Source organism: Procambarus clarkii, chromosome 61 (assembly GCF_040958095.1).
Source record: "Procambarus clarkii isolate CNS0578487 chromosome 61, FALCON_Pclarkii_2.0, whole genome shotgun sequence".
Classification (NCBI taxonomy): domain Eukaryota; kingdom Metazoa; phylum Arthropoda; class Malacostraca; order Decapoda; family Cambaridae; genus Procambarus; species Procambarus clarkii.
The window spans coordinates 15710420-15736230 of NC_091210.1; the positions used below are offsets into that span (position 1 = coordinate 15710420).

Sequence of the window (25811 nt, forward strand, 5' to 3'; positions counted from 1 at the left end):
CTAAGAGAAGAGCTCAAGCTTATAAATTAGCTAATACATTATGTTTGCATAATTAGGTAATATTAAGAAAATGTTAATGAGTGCAATGTCGATACCATTCCACATTTCTGAATTGCAGAGACTTGTTCCAGCAACAATTTTTCCCCATTAGTATTTAAGAGAATTAATGGGGGTTAATAACGGATATGTTAAGATATATGTTGGTGAATATATCAAGATTATGTAGGGGAGTTAATGGGGGGAAAGGGAAGACGCTGCGTTACTTCTAAACATTTAAATGTACTTAATAAAGTGGTGGTCCGTGTGTAATCTCGCGGAGCCTCGCGGGCTCTCGCGGCTTCTCGCCCCGGTCACGTGACCCACAGAGACGTTTATTTTTTCCCACCACAATGGCGCCAAGCCGTATATGTACATTTATATGTAATTTTAGTCTCTTCCGCGGCGGTTTTATCCTTGTTGAGCACTGTTTTAGGCTGTAAAGAGATGCAGTGTTTACTCTCGCGCATGAAAGGTGTTGACCAGGTAAGTGGCTGGGCTGTAGTTCTAGTGTTAATATGCGTCCCTGGGTAAATAATGGGTTGTCAGACAGAAACAACACACCTCCTCGCTCAATATTTCGCCCTTTGGCGCCTCGTATGAGCCGTATAGCCGCTTCTAAGGGTGATTTAGAGGCGGCCAGGGCCTCACTAGTGCCCGTGAGGGGTGAAATGAGGGGAAATAAGGCGGGAGAGGGCGAGAAATAAGCTCGGTGTTAAAAAGTGGAAATTGCGCAGTGCTGCCATCTATGAAGCCCCCGCGGATGATCTCCCTCTTGATTTTTTGGCATTTACGGCCATTAACGGCCCGTGACAGTGAATTTTGGGGTGAAACCTCCCCTGTGGCGGCTGTGAGGAGGCCTAGTGAGGCTGTGCAGAGATGTGCGAGTGCGAGATAAGGTGTGGTGGCCCCGGCCTGGCCACCTCTTCTCTGTTTATGTTTGGCAGTGGGCCATTGATTTTCATATCTGAAAGTAATTTCGAAAGATGTCTAGAAATTTGAGGCTCTAAGTGACTTTGGGACGGCCGTGAGGATGTGGCAAAGTGGCAGTGGGGGTGATTGTAAGGGGGGAAAGTGGTGCAAAGTGCGGAAAACTGTGACTGGAGGCGGCCAGGACTGGAGGAGAGGCACCTGCCGACTTGACATGCCAGGTTGCGAGCCTGTTGTGTGAGCTGACAGGTGTGTGGTGGGGGCCAGGTGTGTGCCAGGGTGGCCTGGAGGCACGGGGCCAGCTGTGGCTGCGGGTGTGTGTGGAGTGGCACTCGAGGCAAGGGCCAAGTGGTGAGTGTGTTGGGGGTGGGAAGTGTCTTGTTTACATTCTGCCTCACATGATAACAACTCCTTGTGGCCAGGATAACCTCACTATCAACAACCTTCTAACCTCTATTACATCAACAATCACTATTGTCATATACACATTGTCTACCTTGCTGGTAATTTTTGTCATTTTTGGGGAAATTTAACCCATACAATTAACATATTTAACTGTATAACCTTTATTCTAGTACTCATAAACTATTTTGAAGGTTAGGTTAACATTTATACTAAATGGGTTAGGGTACTATTTATTTCTATTAAATAATAGTTTGAGAGATAAGTTATTGGATTGGAGTTGGATATAGTGTTTGAATTAGAGCTTGTAGCTGAAGGAATTTAATTGAGGTTATAGACCCTGAAGAATGTCATCTTGATATGATGTTCATATATAAGATAACTTTTTTATTAGACAAATAGTTAAACTGTTTGTTTTTTAAATATATGTAGGCCTAGTTATTAGTGAATGTTAGAAAATGTGTAATTATTTATTCATTGCAAATATTGCAAATGAAATTGACAATAACTTCAATAAACTTGCTTGCATTGCAAGTCAGTTTAGTAATTAAATGCAACATTAGTGAATGTTATTAATCACAAAGGCTAAAATACATACATCTACCTAAAATATGAGTGCATAATAGCAGTGATAAGGTCTTGATATTTATATTATAAGAAACTTTAAATATAGCTCAAATGACATTTCAAAATGAATACTAATCTTATTTGTTTTGAATCTTTAATTTTGAGATTTAATGTATCATTTTTTAACAAATTCAAAAAGGAAAATATAGTAGATGCAAGCTATTGAATCATATACCTGTATTAGATTACATTACTTGGAAAATGAATTGTTTAACTTCTTTGTTTTGGTCAAGAGATCATTGACCCCATAACCAGGTCTGTGACATTTTGCATTACAAATTCTTTTTTTGGGTTTAGCCTATGCCGGTGCCATTTTTATTTAGTTAACAAGTAATAAAACCAGTTTTATTAGAAGATATATTACCTTGGATCATATTATCATTTATTTTTTAATTGGTGTGGGGTGTCAGCTGTTATGGGCTGCTATCATAACAAATTCATGGGGTTTTAAACAGGATATAGATTGTAGAATAGAACTAATGAAGCAGGTTTATTAAATAAGTACTGTGCCATGTAAGGATTTAATGAATAATTAAGATATCATGGATTCCCTCATGATTGACATGATAACATGCTAGCAAATTGTCCAATAATTATTTTATTAATTTACTTTCACACTTTTCTTCCTTTTTAAATTGGCATAAACTTTTACAGATTCTTAAATGTTTATGAAAGTTTTGCATTTTGTTTAGTATTTCCTTACAAATGTATTAAATTGCCTATATGCATATCTACATATTAGGTGATAATATATTATATTGTATTGTTGTATTAATAGGCATCAATTTTACAAATACTGTATTGTCAATATATTGCAAATACTGTAAATTGTAAACTGGGGTGTAATGAACCCAGACAACTTTATTCTTGGCTTTTTTCATGTATTCTCTGCTAGCTTGACCTTTAATTTATTTTAAGGTAGTGATTCTAAACCTATGAATGATTGACCCTTTTAAATTCTTTCAGAATATGCATTGTAAAAAAAAGGCACACTTGCTCTTGCTGGAGACCTTGTCTACAAGCCAAAAATTTAGGGTCATTGACTCAAAAATCACTTGACAGGCATTATCCAAGAGCTTTATTGCTTAACAGATTATAATTAGATCATATGTCTGGCATTTTTGTATACAGTATATATCTTGCTTAATTTTATAGGTTGATAAATTAGTAAATTGCTGTTTTAAGACCATTACTTTTATCACTACTGTTGCTGTAACAGAAGATTATCATAACTATGTTTAGTTATGATAAATGTTGCAGAGTAAGAAATGATAACATAGGAAAGTAAAAATTAAGGATTCAGTCAATTTTTCTTGTGATTTAGGGACAAATTCATTAGGTAGTTGCACTAGTGAGAGACCTTGCGATTCTTTTGACGAGTTTTGTTCTTGTATTATATTGCTCGTCTTACAATACACTGTAATTTACGCTTGTCTGTGCTTGCATAGGCTTACATGTTTGCAACTTGCAATAGTACTCTAAAAATACAAAATATTCTGTTCAGTATATTATACAGTACATAGTTTTTATACTACTTGCAGTAAAAATGTAGTTTGTTATAAGTATGATTCTATATCTGTCTTAATTCAAGCTCAAAGTACTAGTTAATAATTGTTTATAAAAAATTTCACTTTTGTGTAGAATATCGGTGATATTCTACACAAAAGTGAACACATATACAGCAGGCCTAAATTTTTATGTTGCAATTATACTTGATCGTGGCATTTTCATTATGCCTACGTGTTATAAATCATTAAAGTACAGTGTCAGTATATAAAATGAAATTTTGAAGTCATGAAATTATGTGCATATAGCATTAAAATTGGGGCTTCATCATTAAACCCTTGCTCTATCTTTATTACGATGACTTATGCCATAGACTGCTTTTCACACTTAAATTTTGAGCAGAATCTGACGAATTTTGATATAATTTCTTGTTATCAGTTGTTGAGAATAATCGTGATACTGTACTGTATGTATGATTGAAACTGAAGAGAGGCATGAAACAGGGTCATATGATATCAAAAAGTTATATGATATCAAAAAGTTATGATATCAAAAAGTTATATATCAAAAAGTTATATGATATCAAAAAGTTATATGATATCAAAAAGTTATGATATCAAAAAGTCATATGATATCAAAAAGTTATATGATATCAAAAAGTTATATGATATCAAAAAGGTGTCAAAAGTTTACACAATATATTACTGTTTGTATTTGGGTTCACAAAGGTTAGATGGCCATTTGTTTTGTGTACGTAGTACATTTTTGCCAGCAAGTAACCCTCTGTTACTTGCCATTGAGTAGAATACAACAATCAATTAAAAAAATATATTAAAAGAATGTAAATCGTCACTTAAATTTGTTATCTTTCTATATCTGCAAATGAATTCATTATGTATAAGCACACAATATTTCTGTGCATTTTTTTTTATTAAATTTTTAAAACCTGATTAAATTTATAAGATTATTTATAAGCACAAATCTAAAATGAGTCGAGAGGGAAGAGATTGACCAATAGGAGGCAATGGGTACTGTGGCTGTCGTATATTTTATTTATTTATATATATACAAGAAGGTACATTGGGATTGTGAGGATACATAGTATAGTAATTACATTCTTGTAAAGCCACTAGTACGCCCTGCGTTTCGGGCAGAAACGCTACGCGTATGTTGGTAATTCCAACATTTTGGTAGTTAATATGTTGGTAGTTCCCAAATAGCAGGTCAACCCCCTTGGGGTCGTTTGAGTACTGTTCTAGTATTAAGATGAAATAGATCGGTTCATTAAAAAGACTGGGAACCAGTGGTTCCCAGTCCCAGTTCCCAGTATCCATCATGTGCTATTGATGGATAGTAATCTTGTGCAGAATACTTAATACTATTTTTCTATCAATTTTACATTCGGAAATATTAACTGTTAAGTTTTACTGTTACATAAACTGAATATACCTGAAAGTCTCGATCTCGCAAGTGGCCTTGATGTGGACAGGAAGCTGGCGGCTTGTCAAATGTCACATCTGTGATGTTGATATAATAGTTATAATTGAAATAGTAATAATAATACAGTAATAATAATAATAATAATAATAATACAGTATAAGAAATAATAATAATAGAAATACTGTAATAATAATAGAAATAATAATAATAAATTCATTGTGTTGAACAGGCAGCCAGTGTATATATATATGTATATATATATATACTGTACATGTTAATCATATATTGCATTCCCTCCCCCCCCCCCCAATCACCCACACTTCCAGGTCAAATTGTATTTGGCTAAAAACAACTAATATGGAAACGTTTAAGAGAGGTGTCACATGCCGTGTAGCCAGTTATTGGTTCTATAGGCTATACAGTATGTTTGGAGGTAATTGTGAGCTGTATCTAACAATGTTAGAAGCCTCACAGCTGAGTGGACAGCGCTTCGGATTCGTAGTCCTGAGGTTACGGGTTCGATCCCCGGTGGAGGTGGAAACAAATGGGCAGAGTTGCTTTCACCCTGATGCACTGTTCACCTAGGGGTAAATAGGTACCTGGGAGTTAGACAGCTGCTACGGGTTGCTTCCTGGGGGGTGTGTAACAAAAAGGAGGCCTGGTCGAGGACCGGGCCGCGGGGCCGCTAAGCCTCGAAATCGTCTCAAGATAACCTCAAGATAGATGTATCACTAAACAGTGTAACTTGAACCTAATCCGTCCTAACCTGACTTTCCATAATATAGATTATTTTTCCTTGGAAACAAGCACGCAAAAAAAAAAAGTAAAAATGTATATAAGTGCCCTATTGATTTGGTGTTATTTTATGCACTCTGTTTCTTTATTTCTTGCTCTGTTGGATAAGTGGCACTTCAAACTTCATTTAAGCACTTTCTCTCTGAATTTGTAATACAGTATTTATGTGTAGCATAGCTTAGTCAATATCCATTATTTCTCTCAGCTACTAGGTAGCTTATGTGATTGGTGACATTCTTAAATGGATGGTGTGTGAATAAATAATAATTAACCACAATAATACATATAATTCAGACAAAAGGACATTAATAAAGATACATGAACAGTGGAGGATTCATAAGTCACATAAGTACGGTGCATAAAGCCACTAATATACAGTGCGTTTCTAACAATTTTTTTTTTTTTTACAGTACTGTATCTCGTATGATATCGGGTATCCAGTGCCAGATGCATTGCATTTGCCAAAGCATATGATGTATGTTTGCTTGGGCTGCATAAAGCACTTGATACCTTTTGTAAAGAATAAATATGTATTTATCTGTTATCCTGTTATCATTTTTTCAATTTTGCTAGAAACTATCTATTTAAAATTATCTATTAGCATTTCGGGCAGGTTCTAATGGTTTTACAAGACTGTAAAAACATCAATGCTATGTACTCTTATAAACCTAATGTACCTTTGGGTATATAAATAATAAATAAATGAAATATTTGGAAGACTAACAATTGCTTCAATATTTGAATAGGTCAATTAACAGGAGAAATTGAGTAGTAGTAAAGAAAGTGATATACTGTGTGTGTGTGTGTATATATAATCATGATGTAAAAATTGCAATTGCAAATCTAAAATGAGTGGAGATGGAAGTGATTGACCAATAGGGGGCACTGCAGTTTTTATGTGGCGCTCCTTACCCCCCCCCCCCCCCCACCACCACCACCCGCCCAACCCGTAAAAAATAATATATAAAAGACATTCCTTTCATGACTTGGGTTCTGCCTTCATGGATAACTGAGGCCCACTGATGCATTATCTCGTTTTTGTCCGAGTGTGTTGTTTTATACAAGTTTCATTTACATTTACTAGTACACATAATTATACAAATACATTATATGTGTCTGTAGTTTTTATCTTGTGGACAAAATATATATACAGTACTTTTGTAAAGAGTTATTTTTAATATATACTGTATACTGTACTGGTAATTTCTTGAGTGCAAATTTAGAAGGGTTTCAGATTTTTTAAATGACTTAAATGACAGTACTGGTAGTTGTAAACTCAATGTGTTAGGGCTAGTGGCCTAAGGCCTGGCTTCCTCGTGAAGAATTGTAATGCATATTCGTGCATGTGCTGAGAAGTGCATATACTGTAGCACAGTGTCTGGAGGTGAATGAGATGTCATTTGAGTGTGATAAGTTAATAATAGTTTTGTTTTTCTAGACCAACGTCAAAGTAGCTTCATGGTATATCCAGAAGTGCATATTAAATACCATCCTGATTATGTATTTGTTGACGATGAGTCACAATAACGTGGCTGAAGATAAGATGACTAAAGCAAACACAAGATGATGAGGAGACGACGACGTTTGATCAAGATGACAATCGCCTTAATGATGGTCTAGGACAGACTGAAATGTCGCCGTCTCCTAATCATCATATGTGTTTCTTTCCAAAAGTTTTGGAACTTTTTAAATATGTGTTGTACGTATGCAGTACCTATACGTATCTTTCATACGTCATGTGTTCGCAGTTGTATCAAATGCTAAAGACTTCTGAATTATTCTGAAACTTTCAATGTATGATATTGTGTGTGTTAATAATAATTTATATTGATTATTTTTCAAATTTTCTGACCTTAAGTTTAGTGTAAAACTGGAGCAGCTAAGCATTGTATTGCAAGGTAAAAGTGATGTGGAACGAGTAGCTAAGCACTGTATTGCAAGGGAAAAGTGGTGTGGAATGAGTAGCAAACCACTGTATTGCAAGGGAAAAGTGATGTGGAATGAGTAGCAAACCACTGTATTGCAAGGGAAAAGTGGTGTGGAATGAGTAGCAAACCACTGTATTGCAAGGGAAAAGTGATGTGGAATGAGTAGCAAACCACTGTATTGCAAGGGAAAAGTGGTGTGGAATGAGTAGCAAACCACTGTATTGCAAGGGAAAAGCAGTGTGGAATGAGTAGCAAACCACTGTATTGCAAGGGGAAAGTGGTGTGGAATGAGTAGCAAACCACTGTATTGCAAGGGGGAAGCGGTGTGGAACTGGAGCAGCTCAACACTGTATTGCAAGGGGGGAAAAGCTGTGTTGAACTGAAGAAGCCAAGTACTGTACAGTATTCAGTATCTAACGGGAAATACACAAAATTTAGTTTATTCTAAAAAGCAACATTACTGTAAGTTTTATTTAACCAAAGTGCTCATAACAATGTAAAACAAAAAACTCGGTCAAGAACAAATTTTCATGAAGATGACATTTTTCCTGATGAGGCTTTATTAAATATCATCGGAAGTTTTCTTTCTATAAAATTAACAAATCCACAAGGGCCGTGACGAGGGTTTGAACCTACGTCTGAGAGGATCCCAGATGCGCCTTAATCGACTGAGCTACAACATGGTTAGAAGAATTACAATCGGGAAATGAACATTTAATGCATCACGCTACTGTGATTTCTGTGTGTTTCTTTCTATAAATTTGGATTTGATATCAAGGTGTTTATTCGATAGTGTTATGTCCAGGGTTATTGCATTAACAGTGCAGAATACTTTCTAAATTAGACATTACACTGTATTTTTAATTCTTGATGAATCACAAAAGAATGGAATACCTTCATTTGTAAGATATTTATAGTGAGGTATTCATTGTATTATTTTGGTACAGTTTTTCTTAATACTTTTCATAGTGCTTCTTTAGCATAAACTTAAGTACAGTATATTTATCTTGTATAATCCTATTGACTGTAAGAAAATCAGTGATCTTAAACAGTATTGACCCCTGGGAATGCTTATGGCTTTTGAAATAGCTGATTAACCTTAAGAAACATAATGATTTTTTAAATGGAATGTGAGAAGAAATCAGTAAGGTTGAGGAAACTGAATCTGTCAAAGGCAGCCCATTATTTACTGTATTAGCATATTATTTTTAAGAAATATCCCAACTAAAATTGTTAAAATTAAGCACATTTTGTAGTTAAATAATTATTGCAGTATTGTCTAATGCATTTAAGCAAGGATAGTTATTTGTGGATGTCTTTCTGAATAGTGTACAGTAAGACTGTAAATAGAATTACTTATTTTCGCGATTACATGGTTTGTCTTTCTAACATTGTGTCAGTTGTAGTTTAAACCTAATGAAGTAAAATATGCTTCATGCTTCATTAAAATGCTTCAAAATATGCTTCACTATTGCCCATACTAAAGCCTTCTTCGCCCCCCAAAAAAGTTCTTAAACCCATCTTCATTTTTTAAAGTAAAATACCTGGTCCAGGTGGGTATGGGTAGCTCCCAAGCCAACTCTGGCTACTGTACACGAAGCATATGTTGTTTAGGTTTCGTGATACGTAGGAAGTGAACGAAAGGTACTCGTGTCAATACTGTACTATGTTCACGCTTATTTGTCCTTGTACATGATGGCCTGTAATCTAGTTAAAACTGAAGTTTAGTATTTGGATTGAAGATTGAACTCGTCACGATTGCTGATTTTTATCATTTTCCGTTTCAGATTCCCCTATAGTGGACCGTAGGAAATTATGACAAGGTAAAGATGTCAACGCGCATTAAGAGACAGCTAAGCAAGGCTGGGGGCTCGGCCGAAGGGGGAGGGGGCGCCCCATCTGCTGCTGCTCGCAAAAAGCGCCGTATTGACAATTCTGGATCAGATGATGAAGAGCGATCTGTTTGGACCCCCAAACATCTGGGTGATTTGCGGGCATACAATCGGTCCGCTTCAGAAGCCCCTGCTGAGGTATGTTAATGCTCACACATTATCAACCATTTACTTATGACATTTTTATTGATCAATCATTCACATCTTGATCTTTTCAGCGACAGTATTCGTGAGTTCACAAAACTTAAATATTTAGTAAGACTGATGTGATGAGAGAGGGAAATAAATGGAAGATAAAGGGTTAAATGATGCTATATTGCAGCAAGGTGCAATGGTTGGAAGTAATTGAAGAAAGAGAAAGAGCATAGGCAGAAGTGACTATGTATGTGAAGGGTGTGGAAGACGTATATACTCTGCTGTAGTTTGAAGAGTGTACAGTTTACAGGTTTATAGGAGTGAGAATGAAGGTTTCAGAGGATAAAGCATAGAAGTGTAAAGGTGAATACAAAATTTCAAGAGAGGATACTATTGCAATTACGTGAAGTTGAACAAATCCACAAGGACCGTGATGAGGGATCGAACTTACGTCTGGGATGATCCCAGATGCTGTCTTAGTCGACTAGGTTGTGAATTTTGTTTTACTGTACAGGGAGTACAGTGTAGGGAGCCGGTCGGCCGAGCGGACAGCATGCTGGACTTGTGATCTTGTGGTCCTGGGTTCGATCCCAGGCGCCGGCGAGAAACAATGGGGCAGAGTTTCTTTCACCCTATGCCCCTGTTACCTAGCAGTAAAATAGGTACCTGGGTGTTAGTCAGCTGTCACGGGCTGCTTCCTGAGGGTGGAGGCCTGGTCAAGGACCGGGCCGCGGGGACACTAAAAGCCCCAAAATCATCTCAAGATAACCTCAAGACTAGGATCCCAGACTTAGCATCTGGGGATCATCCTGGAAGTAAGTTCGAATCCTCATTCGAACCTTGTGGATTTGTTCATTTGTTGCATCACGTTATTGTGATTTCTCTGTGCGTGAAGTTTCATTTTTTGCTCTTATTAGTTTGTCATTTGGACTTGGATACTGTTTACACAGTGTACATTGTTGTAAAGATTTTACAGTATAACCCTTTCTTTACGTTTTATTGCAGTTGTTCCGCAAGGACCTGATCTCGGCGATGAAACTTGCGGATAATGAACCACTAAGTTCCGAAGATTATTGGGGCATTGGTGACCCATGGAAACAGGAATGGGAGCGAGGCGTCCAGGTCCCCGTCAACCCTGACTCCCTACCTGAGTCTAGTGTCACCGTTACTGTACAAAGACAACATCGTGACCGTGAAGCCAACTTTAGGCTGTAAGTATCCCATGGATTGTAACTGTAAGTATTGTATGATAGGTCCTTATTCATAACGTGACACGCTTGAATGATAATGCTACTCTATATGAAGCTTCACGCTGTAAGTTTAATGGAGCAATCTCGGAACTCAAAATTAATGAGACATTTTCTGTTTATACTGAATTGCAAGAAAAGATTAGATCAAAGTTTCTTGTGGGAGTCTGTGAATGTAATAATATGCTTTCTATGTAGAATTTATAATAGTGCTTATCAAGAGTAATGGTATTTAACATGGCTGGTTGATAAAAAGTATGTGCTGCTTTCAATTTAATTTCGATACTGTTTGAAGAATACATTTGAGGTACAGATTGTATTTTTTTCTCTGGAATGAAAGTGGAAAAGTTCTAGCAACTCGCAGTAATTTAGAAGCAAGATTATGGGGGAGCGAGATCTAGCTCTTTATGCTTCACCTCCTAGCCTTTCATACCTGACATGCTAATTATTTCTCTCGGCATTAACATTTTCATGTTATTTTTGTGTAAGTTGTGGATAGAATTGGCTTCAACGCCCTCTTCAGTGCATTCAGGTGTAGAGAACGAGGACTTCCTTATATCTCTTTGACTCTATTGCATGTGGTCTTGTCCTACCCCTTTTTAATTTAAACAGGCTTCCTTTATTCCCATGTAAAATTACTGTTTAAAAGATGCATTTCTTGTCATCGAGCTTATCCTGTGCTTTCTATTGTCCCATTTCTTTCATAGGGGTATCTGTCCAACCCTATGTCAAGTAATAGTAATAGACAAATATGTTAATAGGATACCTCTGGCTAGGCAAAAATTTGGTAATTGCTGTACTATGTATTTGCAATATTGTGGACAAAATACAGTATTGCCTTGTCTGCAGATGTATGGTATAGTATTATATAAAGGAAATGATACAAAGCATCTTGAAGTTCATTTATTATATAGTACTGTATAGCAGGAAGATTGATATCTTGTTCCACCAGCAGTAGTACTGTATAGCAGGGGATGGGGGAGAGGGATGCTTTGGCGGATAATTTTCTGGAGTACGTTTGCTGGTGCTACATGACACTATATTGTTTGGGATATGGTGAATGACGATGTACTCTTTTGCAATCTTCACCCTTCTTTAGGCTTGCTGCTCCTCTGTCTTCTTGAGGCACCTGCCTCCCTCCCTACCTAATGAAAGTGGGAAATGGGGCAGTGATAATGATTTAAATATTTCAAATTGACTTTTTTTCTCTCTCTCTAGTACAAAGGACAAGTTTATCCGCGTGAACCATGACGACTTCTTCAGCAATGAGCAGCACATCCTCAGCAACCTTCCAACTAAGGCGGAGAAGATGTGCCGCTACGACATGGATGACCTAGACGACAAGTGGCTCAACGCTTATAATGGAGAAAGAGCAAGAATGGGTATGTTAATCATATTTAGTACTTGAGTAAAATGTGTGATGTATCACAATGTTGTGAGGATGTTCTTAATGCAGGGTTGGGGGTCTGGAATTGTTCTTATCTGATGATTAGGTATTTTTGGTATGGCGACGTGTCATGGTATGCTGAGGCATTGTTGGTATGGCAAGGGGTCATTGGTATGTTGAGCTGTCATTGGTAGGGTATACAATAGGGGCCCGACAGCTGAGTGGACAGCGCTCAGGATTCGTAGTCCTAAGGTTCCGGGTTCGATCCCCGGTGGATTGGTTCTTAACCCTTTTCTCTGCTGCTTCTTTTTTTTTGTCTCCTCTTTCCTGAGGATATTGTGGTGCAGTTCCTTTCGTTGGTAGCTGCTTCCTGCCATCTGTTTTCAGTCTTTTGGTTTCTTGGGGTTTGTTTCCCGTGATTGGAGGCAGTCTGGAAGGGCTGGGGCTACACCTGCTGCTGGTTTGGGTGGGCCCTCAGGGTTGCCAGTTTCTCAAGCTGTTACGGTTCCTGCGGGGCATACTTCTGCTGTTTGGTGCCACTCATTTGCATCACAGAAGGATGGCACTTCTTGTGATTCGTGTCAGCTTTTTTGCTGTTTCCCTCTTTTGATGATGACATGAAGGGTTGTCTCGCTCACTTTGCCAGTTCTTGGTCCCATAATCTGTGGGCATTCCGGGTTGTTTCCCTGAGCCTACAGTGAAGCTGGTCAGTTCCACCCCCCTTTTTGAGGCCGAAACTGGTGGATCAGTTTTCTTCTCCCTTTACTATGTCAAGTCATTGTACCATCTTTGGGCAATAACATAGTTGAGTCGACATCATTCCTTTGTTGGGTATCCTGTTTGTTCTTGTCCCCATGAGGGACTTGTTGAACTTGCAGTTTATCCTCGATCTTTCGGGTCTGAACAGCTTGCCTGTTCATCCTTCTGCATGATCACTTTTGCTCAAGTTTGCCTTGTTTTTTAACTGGGGGCTTAGATAGTGTCCCCGGGATCTCCCAGATGCATTCTGGCATGTTCCTTTCCATTTGGACTTCGGGGACTGTTAAGTTTTTGCAATGAGCTTCATCCTTACCACTTTCAGGCTCTGTCTTTCAGCTTGAATCTGGCTCCCTGTATTTCTCCAGGTTAGCATGTGTTGTGATTCCATGTGTTATGGGGGTTCGTGTTTTGTCCTTCCTCGATGACTGGCTGGTTTGGGCTCCCAGCCAGTTCATGGCAACTAGCCAGAGATCTGGTACTTTCCTAACTTGCTGGGATCAGGTTCCTGATTACTTGGTGGAGTCCTAGATTGTTCTGTTTCAGGTTCAGTCTTGGCCGGGTCTCTTCTAGAATTCTCAATTGGTGTCCTTTTTTCCTGGCCTCTTTTAGCCCTGCTCCGCCTACAGCTCTGTTGGCGTCTGGTGTTGGGTCGGCCCAGTGTGACTTGGCGGTTGATCGAATGCCTTTTGATCAACTTTGTCAGTTTTGCTTGCACAGTGTTTCCCTTGGGCAGAGCTGGGCTCCGGACTCTGTACTGGTTCTGTCGGTTCTGTCCATTTCACTGCTGCTACAACTGTTAGACTCTATCTTGTCTTCCAGCTCCATCACTCGTTTTCTTTACGGACGCGTTGGCTCTGGGTTGGGGTTTTATAACCAGCACTCGCCAGGCTTCCCAGGGATGGTGGTCAGATCTTTTGCTTCATGCCCACAGTACGGTGTGCGAGTTCGCAGCTGTGCAGCAGGCGTTATGGAAGATTTAGTGCCCTCTGGGCTCTGTGATTTGGCTCCACTACAATTATTCCCCCAGTGGGCCACTACCTGAAACTTGTAGGGGTGTCTTTGGTCCTCTCCTGTGGTGCTGGATACTGCAAGTGGCTCATCTTTTGGCTTCTCCGTGCAGTCCACATGGGGGGGTGTTTCCATTGTTCTCATGGGCAGTTTGTCTTGGTTCTGTTCCGTCTCAACAGACTGCGTGGTCGATGTATCTTTCCAGTGGCTTTGTGAAGCGTTAGGTCGCTCCAAGGTGGATGTCTTAATGTCAGCACGGAACCTACGCTTTCCAGTCTTCATGGTACCATTCCCCACTTGCTTCTCAGCTGGTCTGTTCAAGGTGGGGTGCATTTACCTCTTTTTTTTTTGTTTTTTTGTCCTGGTTCAATTGTTGCTATGGGTTCTTTTCAGACTGAAGTTTTTCTCAGGGAGGGTGCTCCTCCTCTCTCCTTAGTGGCCACCCAGGTGTCTGAACCTGGGTGTTTTACTGTGGCTCTGCCTCTTTCAAGGATTCAGTCCAGCAATGTTCCTTGCTGGTTCAACCTTCTCTGCTTCTTTACAAGTTGGGACTTTCTGACGTGGGTTTTTGCCATTTTTCTTGCCATCTGGTGTGGGCTCCTAGTCAGTCCACTTGTCTGCTTGCCAGGGGTGTGGTTCTTTCCCAGCTTACCGGGTTCGGGTTCTTGGTGAACTGGAGGACGTTCCATCTGGTTCCGTCCCAGGTTCGGACCTGGCTGGATCTTGCTTGGGACTCTCAGGCCATTGACTCTCCCTTCGGAGGCATTGCTGCGGCTGCGGTCCCACCTTCGGCTGTTTCTGGGGAGGTTCCGGGTCACTAGGCGGGTGCTCGAGCAGTTGTGCAGGTGTTTGATCTTCTCCGTGCTGGTAGACCAGCATGGCGAAATCCTCTTCGGGGTTTTCGGGGTTTGGTGCCTTGGCACCTACCCGAACCCTCGCTCGATGCGTTCACGGACATGTCGTCTCTCGGCTGGGGCTTTGTGACCAGTGCTCACCAGGCAGGCCAGGGGCGATGGGGTCCATTCTTCCGTTGGGCTCACAGCACGGTGCGGGAGTTCGCCTCGGTTTGGCTTTCGCTTCGGAGGGTTCGGGGTTCGATCATCCGGCTCCATTCGAACTGTTCTCTGGTGGTTCAGTGCCTGAACCATGGGGGTTCTCTTTGGTCCTTGCCTCTTTGGGGCTGATCACTTCGAGTGGTTTGTATGCTGGCTTCTCGAGGTTTGGCTCTCCGTGCAGTTCATATCTGGGGAGTGTCCAACGTCCTGGCGGGCGGCCTGTCTCAGTTCATCCCTCTGTCCACAGAATGGATGGCTGACGCAGACTCTTTCACTTGGCTTTGCTGGAAGTACGGACTCCCGGATGTGGACCTCTTCGCATTGGTGTGGTCTCGGTGTCTCCTGATCTATGTGGCGTCCTTCCCGGACTGTGAGACTCTTGCGGTGGATGCCTTTCGGCAGGACTGGTGGAAGTGGGGTTACCTGTACATCTTCCCCCTGGTCCAGCTGTTGTTTCAAGTTCTTACTCAGTTAGTCCTACCAAGGGAGAATAGTCCTTGTGGCCTCTTCAGCCCAGCCTTGGTTCCAGGCACTGCTTGCTCGGTGTGTGAACCCCAGGACGTTTCCTGCGGCTCCGCTTCTTCCAGCAGGTCGGACCAGTCCAATACACAGCTGGTTTGGTCTTCTCCTCTGCTCTTCGCATCTGGTCTTTTGGTGCAGGTTTATCACCATTTGCATGGTGATCAGGTGGCTCCGTTGATGGTGTCCCCCCTGAGAGCTTTGTCTTGGCAACAGTATGAAGTTTCCTGGCATTCTTTCTGCCATTTTCTCTCTTCGTAGGTTGTCTTCTATTTTGAATCAGGTTGTCTTGTCCTTTCTGTCTTGGCTTTTTCAGGACTGTCATTTGATACCTTATACTGTCGCCTCGTATAGTGTGGTGCTGGCAGAGCTGCTCCAGCTTCGTTTGTGGTGGTTGTCTCTTCTGCCCCGTTCTGTAAGCTTTCTCTTGCTTTGTTTCACCTCTGGCATGCTCATGTGCCACCTGAGCCATCCACCTGGTTCTTGGACAGGGTGCTCTACTACCTTTCCTCTACTCGGTTTGTGGCGGCCCCTTCGGTTCAAGATTGTTTTTCTAAGGCTCTGTTTCCATTGGCATTGGCCTCTGGGGGTGGGGGAGCTTCATGTTCTCCTCTGGCACAGGGATTTTTGTTCTTTCGGGCCTAGTGGTAGGTTTGTTTGGTTGCAGCCTTCTCCTTCTTTTCTGGTGAAGAACAAGATGGTTTCTTTCCGGAGGGGTCCTTAGGTCATTGATGCTTGGTTGGTCAGGCCAGGGGGTGCATCATGTGTTGTGTCTGGCTGCGGCTCTCCACTGTTATCTGCACGCTTCAGCTTTGGTGGCTGGGGATGTGCTTTGGGTTGATCCGGTTTTCCCTCATTTCCTGTTCCAGGGCTTGGGTCTCCCAGGTCGTCCACAAGGTTATTAAGTCTTGCCAGCCTGCTGTCTATCCTCGTGCCCATGATGTCAGGAAGTTTGCTGCATTGGTTGCTGTGTTTGGCAACATGTCTTGGGCTGATATTCGGGCATGGGGATTTTGGAGGTCGAACAGGGTCCTGGCCGCCCATTATTTGGTTAATGTTCCTGCTCCTGGGCATTGCTTTGTTGCTTTGGGTCGCAGGTTGCAAGCTGTTGTCTCGACTTTCCATTGAGTAATTTGAGGCGGCCGCCACCCGGGGTAAGTGCCTCTTTTCCTTATCTTTGGTCATGTAGCTTCAGAGAGCCGTAGGGGCTCCCCACAGAAAACCAGCATTGAATATAATGAAATGCCTTTATCTGGGTTAAAACCTCCCTCCCTCCAGTCGGTGGTTTTTCGCATTGTTTGATGCTTGGCTTCCAAACTGGAGTGCTTGGTAGTCGGTGCGGGTAGGGGGAGGTTGCAGGTTCTGGCTCGTGGTCCCCCGGTAGGTCAAACTCCTTAGACTAATACCCCGATAGCTCCAGGGAGCCTCAGGGGCTCACCCAGAAAATGGCGTTTCATTACATTCAACGCTGGACTTTTTCACTCTTAACAAGTTGTGTTGATGTGTCAGTGGTGGTGCTCATTACGTATAACTTTAAAATATGTGTATGTACAGATATGTGTATAAATTCACACACACACAATGTTTCAAAGTAATATATTTTTATATAAGCCTAAATCTTATAATTGCACATTGCACTAGTTTTGCCTGAAATATATACATGGTAATCTATCATTTGCTGTTGTTAAAAGTTCAATGGCTTCTAGTACGGCAGCCTGTACATTCACACACTGGAGGGGTGATGTTGCTAGATATGGTTCTCATTTGTTTTTTATTAAGGCTCTAGAATGAAAAATAAGGGACTCGAGATCTTTTCAAGATGGTGTCTGTTTCCTGGAGTCCTGAGAAACAGGATGCGAGCCCCGTGTACCCACGGGAGTTTTGAATCTTAACGTGTACTAACAAACATGATATGCTGGTGTGTACATCGTCCCCTGTCTTCATGGTATCTTGGTGTGCACAGTACAGTGGTACATTAATGAGCTAGAAATGATAAGAGGTGCACTGAAAATAACACTGATTAAGAGGGAAGTGTAGGAATACGCACAGGAAAGAACCACCGAAAGCGTAAGGTTACTGTAAACTAGAAGAATCTGCTTGAAATAGACAGCTTGAATGCTTTCCTGTTATTGTCACTGTCTTCAGATAGGAATAACCTTCTTGGGAAATTGCAGTGTTATGCAAATGAAAGATAATATTATAGACAGACTTTTGATAGTTGGTCGTGAATATGGGCTTTGAGATTGTAGGGACTGTTTACAAGAAAAGAATTTTGAAAATGTAAAAGACTTCATGTGTCAGCTATGTACGGTCTGTATTCTAGGGAATTAAGAAAATACTCGAGGCTGAATTGGGCTTTATTAATATGTTAGGAATGAAAATTGGAGAAGAAAAACGAAACAATAATGAGCTAAAAGGGTCTATAATGAAGAGTGGGGGACCAATCGGATGGACACAGAGTAGAGATGTACATATGGCAGAGGTCCTGTTGAGAGCAGAATGAGCATGGATATAGGATTTGTATTTAGATAAAGATGGATTAACTGATGGCTCTTCTGTTATACATAGAAGGGGATGTATAATTTGATATTAATTTATAGTTTAATAATTTATTTTGTTTTTTAATCAACATAATTAACTATTTCAGATGTGGGTATATAGTACAGAGACAGATATAGCTACAAAAGGAGACTGTTTGGTTTTAACAAATTTTTCAAAAGCTAAGAAAATAATAACTGAAATGAATGTTATTCAACACAGTGGGTTAGACTCCAAATACTGTACAGTAAAGTGAGACAAAAAGGAAAGACTGCCTATTAATTTGAGCTTGTGCTCTTTCTGAAAATATGACATCACCTTTGTGCTCAATAAATTGTTACGAGGTATTTTGCAGGTGCTGCTCCAGTTCCGTCACTAATCTTCGAGATGATCATTGAACATCTTGAGGAGACGTGCTATGAAAACATCCACAAGTTGCTCAAAACAGAGGAGTCTCTCTCCATCGAGTTCGATGAAGATGTTATCTGTGATGTGTGTAGATCGGTAAGTCGGCAGTTGCTGCATTCTTTAACTGTGTGTGTGTGTGTAATTTAATAAACTAATAAAGAATATGAATGTAAAGGTAAGAGAGAGATGAATGTTATTTGCTTATAATCAAAGTGGTAAATTGTATTATGTTGAGTACCTTAGAATGGGTGCATACCTTTGATGATTGGGTTGAATACATTAGTTGAAAGGGTTGAATACCTTAGATGAAAAGGTGGAATACATTGGGTGAAAGGATTAAAATCCTTGGGTGATAGGGTTGAAATTCCTTGGATGAAAGGGTTGAATACCTCGGATCAGCATTTCTTAACTTGGGATCCATGGAACCAAAGATAATTAGGGGTTCCACTAGAGACAGTGATAAATAGGGTAATTCTAAACATATGCAAATGTATTTTTGAGTCATTGTTGTGTCCAGTTTTTCTAGTTGAACCAATACCAATAGCAAAGATCAGGAACAGTTCCCAAACGCACTCTAGTCAACTGTACCATGACATGGAAAAGAATTGCAACCTGGCGTGCTACTGCCCCCACGAGGATCCCGAGACTTCCACTGAAGCCTAACCCGGGGTTCACACAATTCCCCCCCATGCACACGAGCTCTGTCAATTAAATAGTTCTACCTCTGATGCTCCAACTTCAATACACAGGAATCTGTACACTAGTAGATTGACAATTGAGAGGTGGGACCAAAGAGCCGCAAGCACAACTAGGCGGGTACACACAGAAATCACAATACTACAATGTGATATATCAAATGAACAAATCCACAAGGGCCTTGATGAGGGTTCGACCCTATTCCAAACCTACGCGCTGTGTGTTTCCAGACGCGCTCTAGTCAACAAAACAACAACAGGAATTGACCAAATTGACAAAGAAGAAATCGTGAAATCAACAATTTCAAGAACAAGAAAACACAGATTCAATCTAAGGAAACAAAGGTGTCAAAAAATATTAGAAAGTTTTCTTTTGAAAACAGAGTGGTTAGACGGTTGGAACAGGTTAAATGTGGTGGTGGTGGAGGTCAAAACTGTCACTAGTTTCAAAGTGTTATACGACAGAGAGTACTGGGAAGACAGGACACCATGAGCGTAGCTCTCATCCTGTAACTACACTTAGAGTACTGCATGCATATATATTATATTATACTGTATATATGTTGTACCTAATAGCCAAAATGCACTACTTTGCCTACTATCCAAGGCCCAATTTGCCTAATAAGCCAAGTTTTCCTGAAGTTATATATTTTTTTTCTTGTGCAATGATAAAGCTTTCCATTACATTATATATGAGTTCATTATTTTTTATTTGAGTTAGTTTTAACGTAGAAATATGACCTTACCTAACCTATCTTAACCTAACCTTAGCTAACATAATGAAGTTAGTAATTCATATTCTTAATATAATAATGTAATATTAATTCAAATAAACCAATTAGAATTTTTTTTTTTTAAATAACGAAAATTACTTCCTATTAGGCAAATTGGGCCTTGCTATATACTAGGCCGAGTAGTGCATTCTGGCTATTACACAATTAAAATAGGTAATTACACAAGATAATGTGTGTGTGTGTGTGTAATTACCTAAGTGTAGTTACAGGATGAGAGCTACGCTCATGGTGTCCCGTATTCCCAGCACTCTTTGTCATATAACGCTTTGAAACTACTGACGGTCTTGGCCTCCACCACCTTCTCTTGTGTGTGTGTGTGTGTGTGTGTGTGTGTGTGTGTGTGTGTGTGTGTGTGTGCTGTTGTATGATGTGCCTTTACCAAACATTCCTGCTCAAGCACTCCATATTGTCCTTACACTTTATATATTGGTGCAAACAAGGAGAAATCTTCATTAAATACCTATCTGTTATCTCTGCCTCCCTTCCCATAGAAATGGAGTGTATCAACCATCGATCAACCCCTCATCTCTCCCCTGTGTACCCTCGACTTGTTCACAGTGAGTTGGAGTGAACAGCTTCTTCCACACTGCAACAGCGCTTCATTTTTTTGTTCACTTGTGTTCACTTAGTGGATTTGTCAAAGGATTTCTCCAACTCCATTTGCCTTTACATCCCCTTCCTTGCGTTCCTTGTCCTGATTGTGATTCGTAGTATTCTTATGGTGTTACCGTTCGTAATATCCTTGTCGTGTAGCCGGACTATACACCTACATTTACTCTCACGTCTTTCTTCCCTCAAAGTTCTTTTATTGATCATGGCTCATAGTTACTCTATGGAAGTTATCCTTTGTAATATCCCTGTAACTACTTGTTTCACTGTATCTGCAAAGCTTTTTTGTGGTCTTTGTAACCTCTGTAACACTATTGTATATCCTCTAACCTGCTATCTCCTATAGTATATTCCACTTTGCCACACTACATCTCTCAACCTTTTTAGTATTCAGTATATTTCACATGCCAAGTATACTTCACTGAATTTGCTTCCTAAATTCATTAGCAAAGAGCTTTTGTATATTTTTTCCAGCTCTCATATTTGTATAAAATGAGTTAGAGTATATTAATATAAAACAGCTTCCTGTTAATCACTACAATTTCAACATTTGGTTAACTCGAGCGATAACTAAACCACATGCCAGAATGTGAGGATACGACGACGTTTCGGTTCGTCCTGGAGCATTATCAAGATCGACTTGATGATGGTCCAGGACGGACCGAAACGTCGTCGTCTCCTCATCTTCGGGTGTGTGGTTTAATCTTCAGCCGCGTTATTGTGACTCTTCGTCTGCATGTTAACTAAAGTGTTTGAGTTGAGTTAACTTGTGTATTACAACGAAGAACACATTCATCGCAAAGAAGGGCTGTTACTAAGAATTTATTGGTGAAAATGATGACTTCTTCTAGATTTGATAGCAACTGCTTATTATTCATCAGATTAATCAAGGCAGTTTCTGCTTGGAATGAAGTTGTAATTTCCAAGACTGTAGTAGTAGTAAAGAGTGCCTTGAAGGCTAGTCTTTCTTGACCCTGTGGCATACTTAACCTCCCGAACCCATGGCATAATTTACTGTATTGTGAAATTTTGCATCGGAAGACGTGTGTGAACAAAATGTTAATAGTAAAAGGGCATGTGAGAAAGATTGCAAGGTGTAGGTGATGGCCAGACCACACACCAGAAGATGAAGAGACGACGATGTTTCGGTCCGTCCTGGACCGCTATCAAGTCAATTGTGATGAAGGTCCAGGACGGACCGAAACATCGTCGTCTCTTCATCTTCTGGTGTGTGGTCTGGTCAACATATCTTCAGTTACATTATTGTAACTCATTATCTTCATAAGGTGTAGATGTCTTTCAAGGACTGCAAGGAGGTGTACGATTGAAGACAGAAGGGATACAAAGGATGTTAGTGATTACAAGTCCTCAAGTATTGTATCAATTATGATTTTTTTGGACATTTAAGCTTACATTATTCTGTTTTGAACTACAGTTGTAGTGATTACACTTGATATATAGTAAGTGTATGGCCATAAATTTGTTCTGCTAACAATTTATCTGCAGTACTTAGGGTGCTACTGATCTTTGGGATTAGATCAACAGAGAAGTGTACCATTGCTGTTCATCATGTTCTACAGGCACAGAACTCATTTTATATGCTGCTATGAGTTCAACTTAATGAAGTTGTACCCCGTGCTTTGTTTCTGTTGAGGCTTACTAAAATGATTTTTGTTCATATGTTGATCATTCAATGTTTTTTGTTTAGATATACCCAGAATACTTTCTCAAACATTGCCAGAAAATTTCTTAGCCTTCCATTGTTCTTCATTAGGAAGGTCTAATCAGCCATCGGAATCCTGCCAGAGATTAAGGCACTGTCGGCAAGACCATTCAAAGCTTGGCATGGGAAATTTACAAAGAAAGTGTTTGGTTTTTCAATTTCTTCAATTTCTTTTTTTATTATGCACCTGATACCCATCCCAAGGGCAGTGGTGGAAAGAGTTAGACACAATCGTTTTGATGACCAAAATGTCTTGTGTGCAAATTCATAGTGCATAAAACATATCCATCAGTCTGCAATTGCAAGGGTATTTGTAGGCAATATGAATGAAAGCAATATCAACGTCTGAAGACACTGGGTGCATAATGATTTATCCCCGTGCAGGTTGGCAACGAAGTCTCCTTTCAGCTTGAAACGTAACTAGGACTGCCTCTTACTATATTTTGTCAAGCATGAAAGCCAAACTGGGGATGACTGGTATCAAGTTGTTTTCTCAGACAAATCTCTTTCTGACTGTTTCAGCAACAGAAGACGAATCATCTGTAGAATAAGAAGGAATCCTTACAGCCTAAGTGTACACTACTTAGCATGAATTGCTTCAAGACAGTTGATTTTCAGGGTCTGTTGTCAATGAAGAATATGGTCCCTGCATGTTTTATCTAAAAGAAAGTTGACATTTGACCTGTTCTTCCTACTTAGAAATAAGATTTCTCCAGTGTATATATATAAATGGAGAATGCTAAACAAGGAGCCATGCCTGCGAATCTTTTTAAGAAGCATTCTACCAGCATCAGAACTAAAGTTACCAGCCAGAGTTCTTCCTTCAGAATAACGAGTTTTTAATCTATTGATAAAAAATCGTAAGGCTGTTTGAAAATGAAAACATTGTTTCTCTGGGGATGATTGCTCTGGAAACATACGCGTTTTGAGCCACAATAAGAACCTCTGGGGCATTGTGGTTTGGGAAAAGTGGAAACAGAAGTTGTGCAACGAGAAGGAACTACTGTAGAAGCAAGTCTTCAGGGAGCAACTCTGGGTAATTTAAGTTTTGAGTGCTTTGAACAGGTTTGTGAAGTGTTTAGGTTGCCACTGCAAGTACTGAAGCTTGATGATGGTTCAGAGAGGAGGAGCCTGTATAAATTTATATTTGTTATTTTTGTTAAATAAAACTGTGGTACTTTGCATTATTGCTTTGCCAATGTTAGATGGTGTTTAGGTTTTTACCAAACCAGAATCATGGAGACTTACACTCGATGTAGTTGTACAGGGTAATAGGAACATACAGTAGTTAAACGATGACCAGACCACACATCAGGAGGAGGAGAAACGATGACGTTTCGGTCCATCCTGAACCATTATCAAATCGTATGCGAACCATTATCACACATGACTTGATAATGGTCCAGGATGGACTGAAACGTCATTGTTTCTCCATCCTCCGATGTGTGGTTTGCTCATCATATCTTCAGCCACGTTATTGTGACTCATTGTCGGCATACAGTAGTTAAACTCTGCCTGTGCACATGTGAGAGTGATTGTGGTGTGCAGGTGTAGGAACATGTAAGAGCGATTGTGGTGTGCAGGTGTAGGAACATGTAAGAATGATTGTGGTGTGCAGGTGTAGGAACATGTAAGAGCGATTGTGGTGTGCAGGTGTAGGAACATGTAAGAGTGATTGTGGTGTGCAGGTGTAGGAACATGTAAGAATGATTGTGGTGTGCAGGTGTAGGAACATGTAAGAGTAATTGTGGTGTGCAGGTGTAGGAACATGTAAGAATGATTGTGGTGTGCAGGTGTAGGAACATGTAAGAATGATTGTGGTGTGCAGGTGTAGGAACATGTAAGAATGATTGTGGTGTGCAGGTGTAGGAACATGTAAGAATGATTGTGGTGTGCAGGTGTAGGAACATGTAAGAATGATTGTGGTGTGCAGGTGTAGGAACATGTAAGAATGATTGTGGTGTGCAGGTGTAGGAACATGTAAGAATGATTGTGGTGTGCAGGTGTAGGAGCTTATGTTCTGTGTGATGGTCAGAATCAATGTTGTACAGTATAGTAGTCACCAAAGAGATATAGTAGTCACTTTAAGAGAAATAAAGGTGCCCGGAGGAGCAATATGGAATCAAGAAATTAGGGCCAGACCATGGCAACTGAAACAGTCTGCTGGGATATTCATGTTATCTGGTAATTGTAATGTTCAGTAAAATACTAGATTGGAAAATATGTAGTTGCAATCTTCAACAAATTGACAAAGTAATAAAATTTACAATATTGTACACTGTATCGAGAAAATAATCACAATCTACAACACCGGTAGCAGTGTTTCTTAACTGGGGGTTCAGCGGAACCCCAAGGTAGCTAGGGGTTCAGCAAGAGGTAGTGATAAAGGCTAATTTTAATCATATGTAAATATACTGTTTTAAAGTTTTTTTTTTTTAATTTCTCATTTTAACAAGTACAGTATTAAGAGCAAAGACAGAAATTGTCTCCTTTCAGTTGACAATGAAACAGTGTGTTTATCTAAAGTACAACCCGGAATTGTGCAATTTCAACAGTGCAAAAGTTGAGAAATGCTGACCTAGAGATGACACAATAATGGAAGGGCAAGATTGTTTAAAGAGGCGAAAGGTCATACCTGGCTAGATAGTTCTACGACAAGGTCACCAAGATTCGACAGGAGAGAGAGGGTTGGATAGACCTGCAAAAAGATTTGATAATGATGCATATACAAGTAGTGTGTAGGATGAAGAGGCAAGACTGAACAGAGTAAGGGAGTACCCAACAGACAGGAAACTGAGTGTCGCAATCCGAGGGGTGATGCCAGACTTGTATTGTATGAGATATGACAATGCTAATACCAAGTAAAGTGTGGCTATCATCATAATTTTTATCATGTATGTGCCCAAAAAGAAATATAATTAGTTTACTTGTGTTTCTTATGACATGATAAATTTGTATTCAGAAGTATGTAAAATCCAGAAAATAAAAATTATATATATATCTTTATTTTGGTCTGGGCAGGGGTCAAAATTCCTTCTGGTATTTATCAACATTACATTATAATGGAAGTCAAGACTAAACAAAATTTGTCTTATTAAATATATTCAAAAGAAAGGAATCTGTATTCAAAAGCAATAAAAAAATTAAAGAACATTGAAGAATGTTTATGCACATAATGTATGCACTCTTTGAGAATTGCCTTTAAATACTATATATGAAAATATATATGCTTACAAAATTTTCATATGTAAACTCTTAAAATATACAGCAATGTGACATTTATTTCTCAAAAGCAAATAAATCAAATTAAGAAAATTTAAGAATAGCAAAGACATGCTTCTGCGCAGTTGGCAATGTGCAACACCGAATCAGCGTTGT

The 25811-nt window shown here is 39.7% G+C and overlaps 1 protein-coding gene across 2 annotated transcripts in view; it reads left to right on the top strand.

Moving 5' to 3' along the window:
* Positions 1–300: 300 nt before the first annotated feature.
* Positions 301–25811, top strand: part of rno (PHD finger protein rhinoceros) — a 60847-nt gene continuing 35336 nt past the window's right edge. The window contains exons 1-5 of one of the 2 annotated variants that reach the window (XM_045768567.2): positions 301–522; positions 9452–9694; positions 10697–10902; positions 12157–12320; positions 18560–18708. In XM_045768567.2, the coding sequence (XP_045624523.1) occupies positions 9494–9694; positions 10697–10902; positions 12157–12320; positions 18560–18708 (720 nt within the window). In that variant the 5' untranslated portion in view covers positions 301–522; positions 9452–9493. Of the gene's footprint in view, positions 523–625; positions 1318–9451; positions 9695–10696; positions 10903–12156; positions 12321–18559; positions 18709–25811 lie in introns of those variants that run through there. The other variant, XM_045768569.2, reaches the window with a different exon arrangement.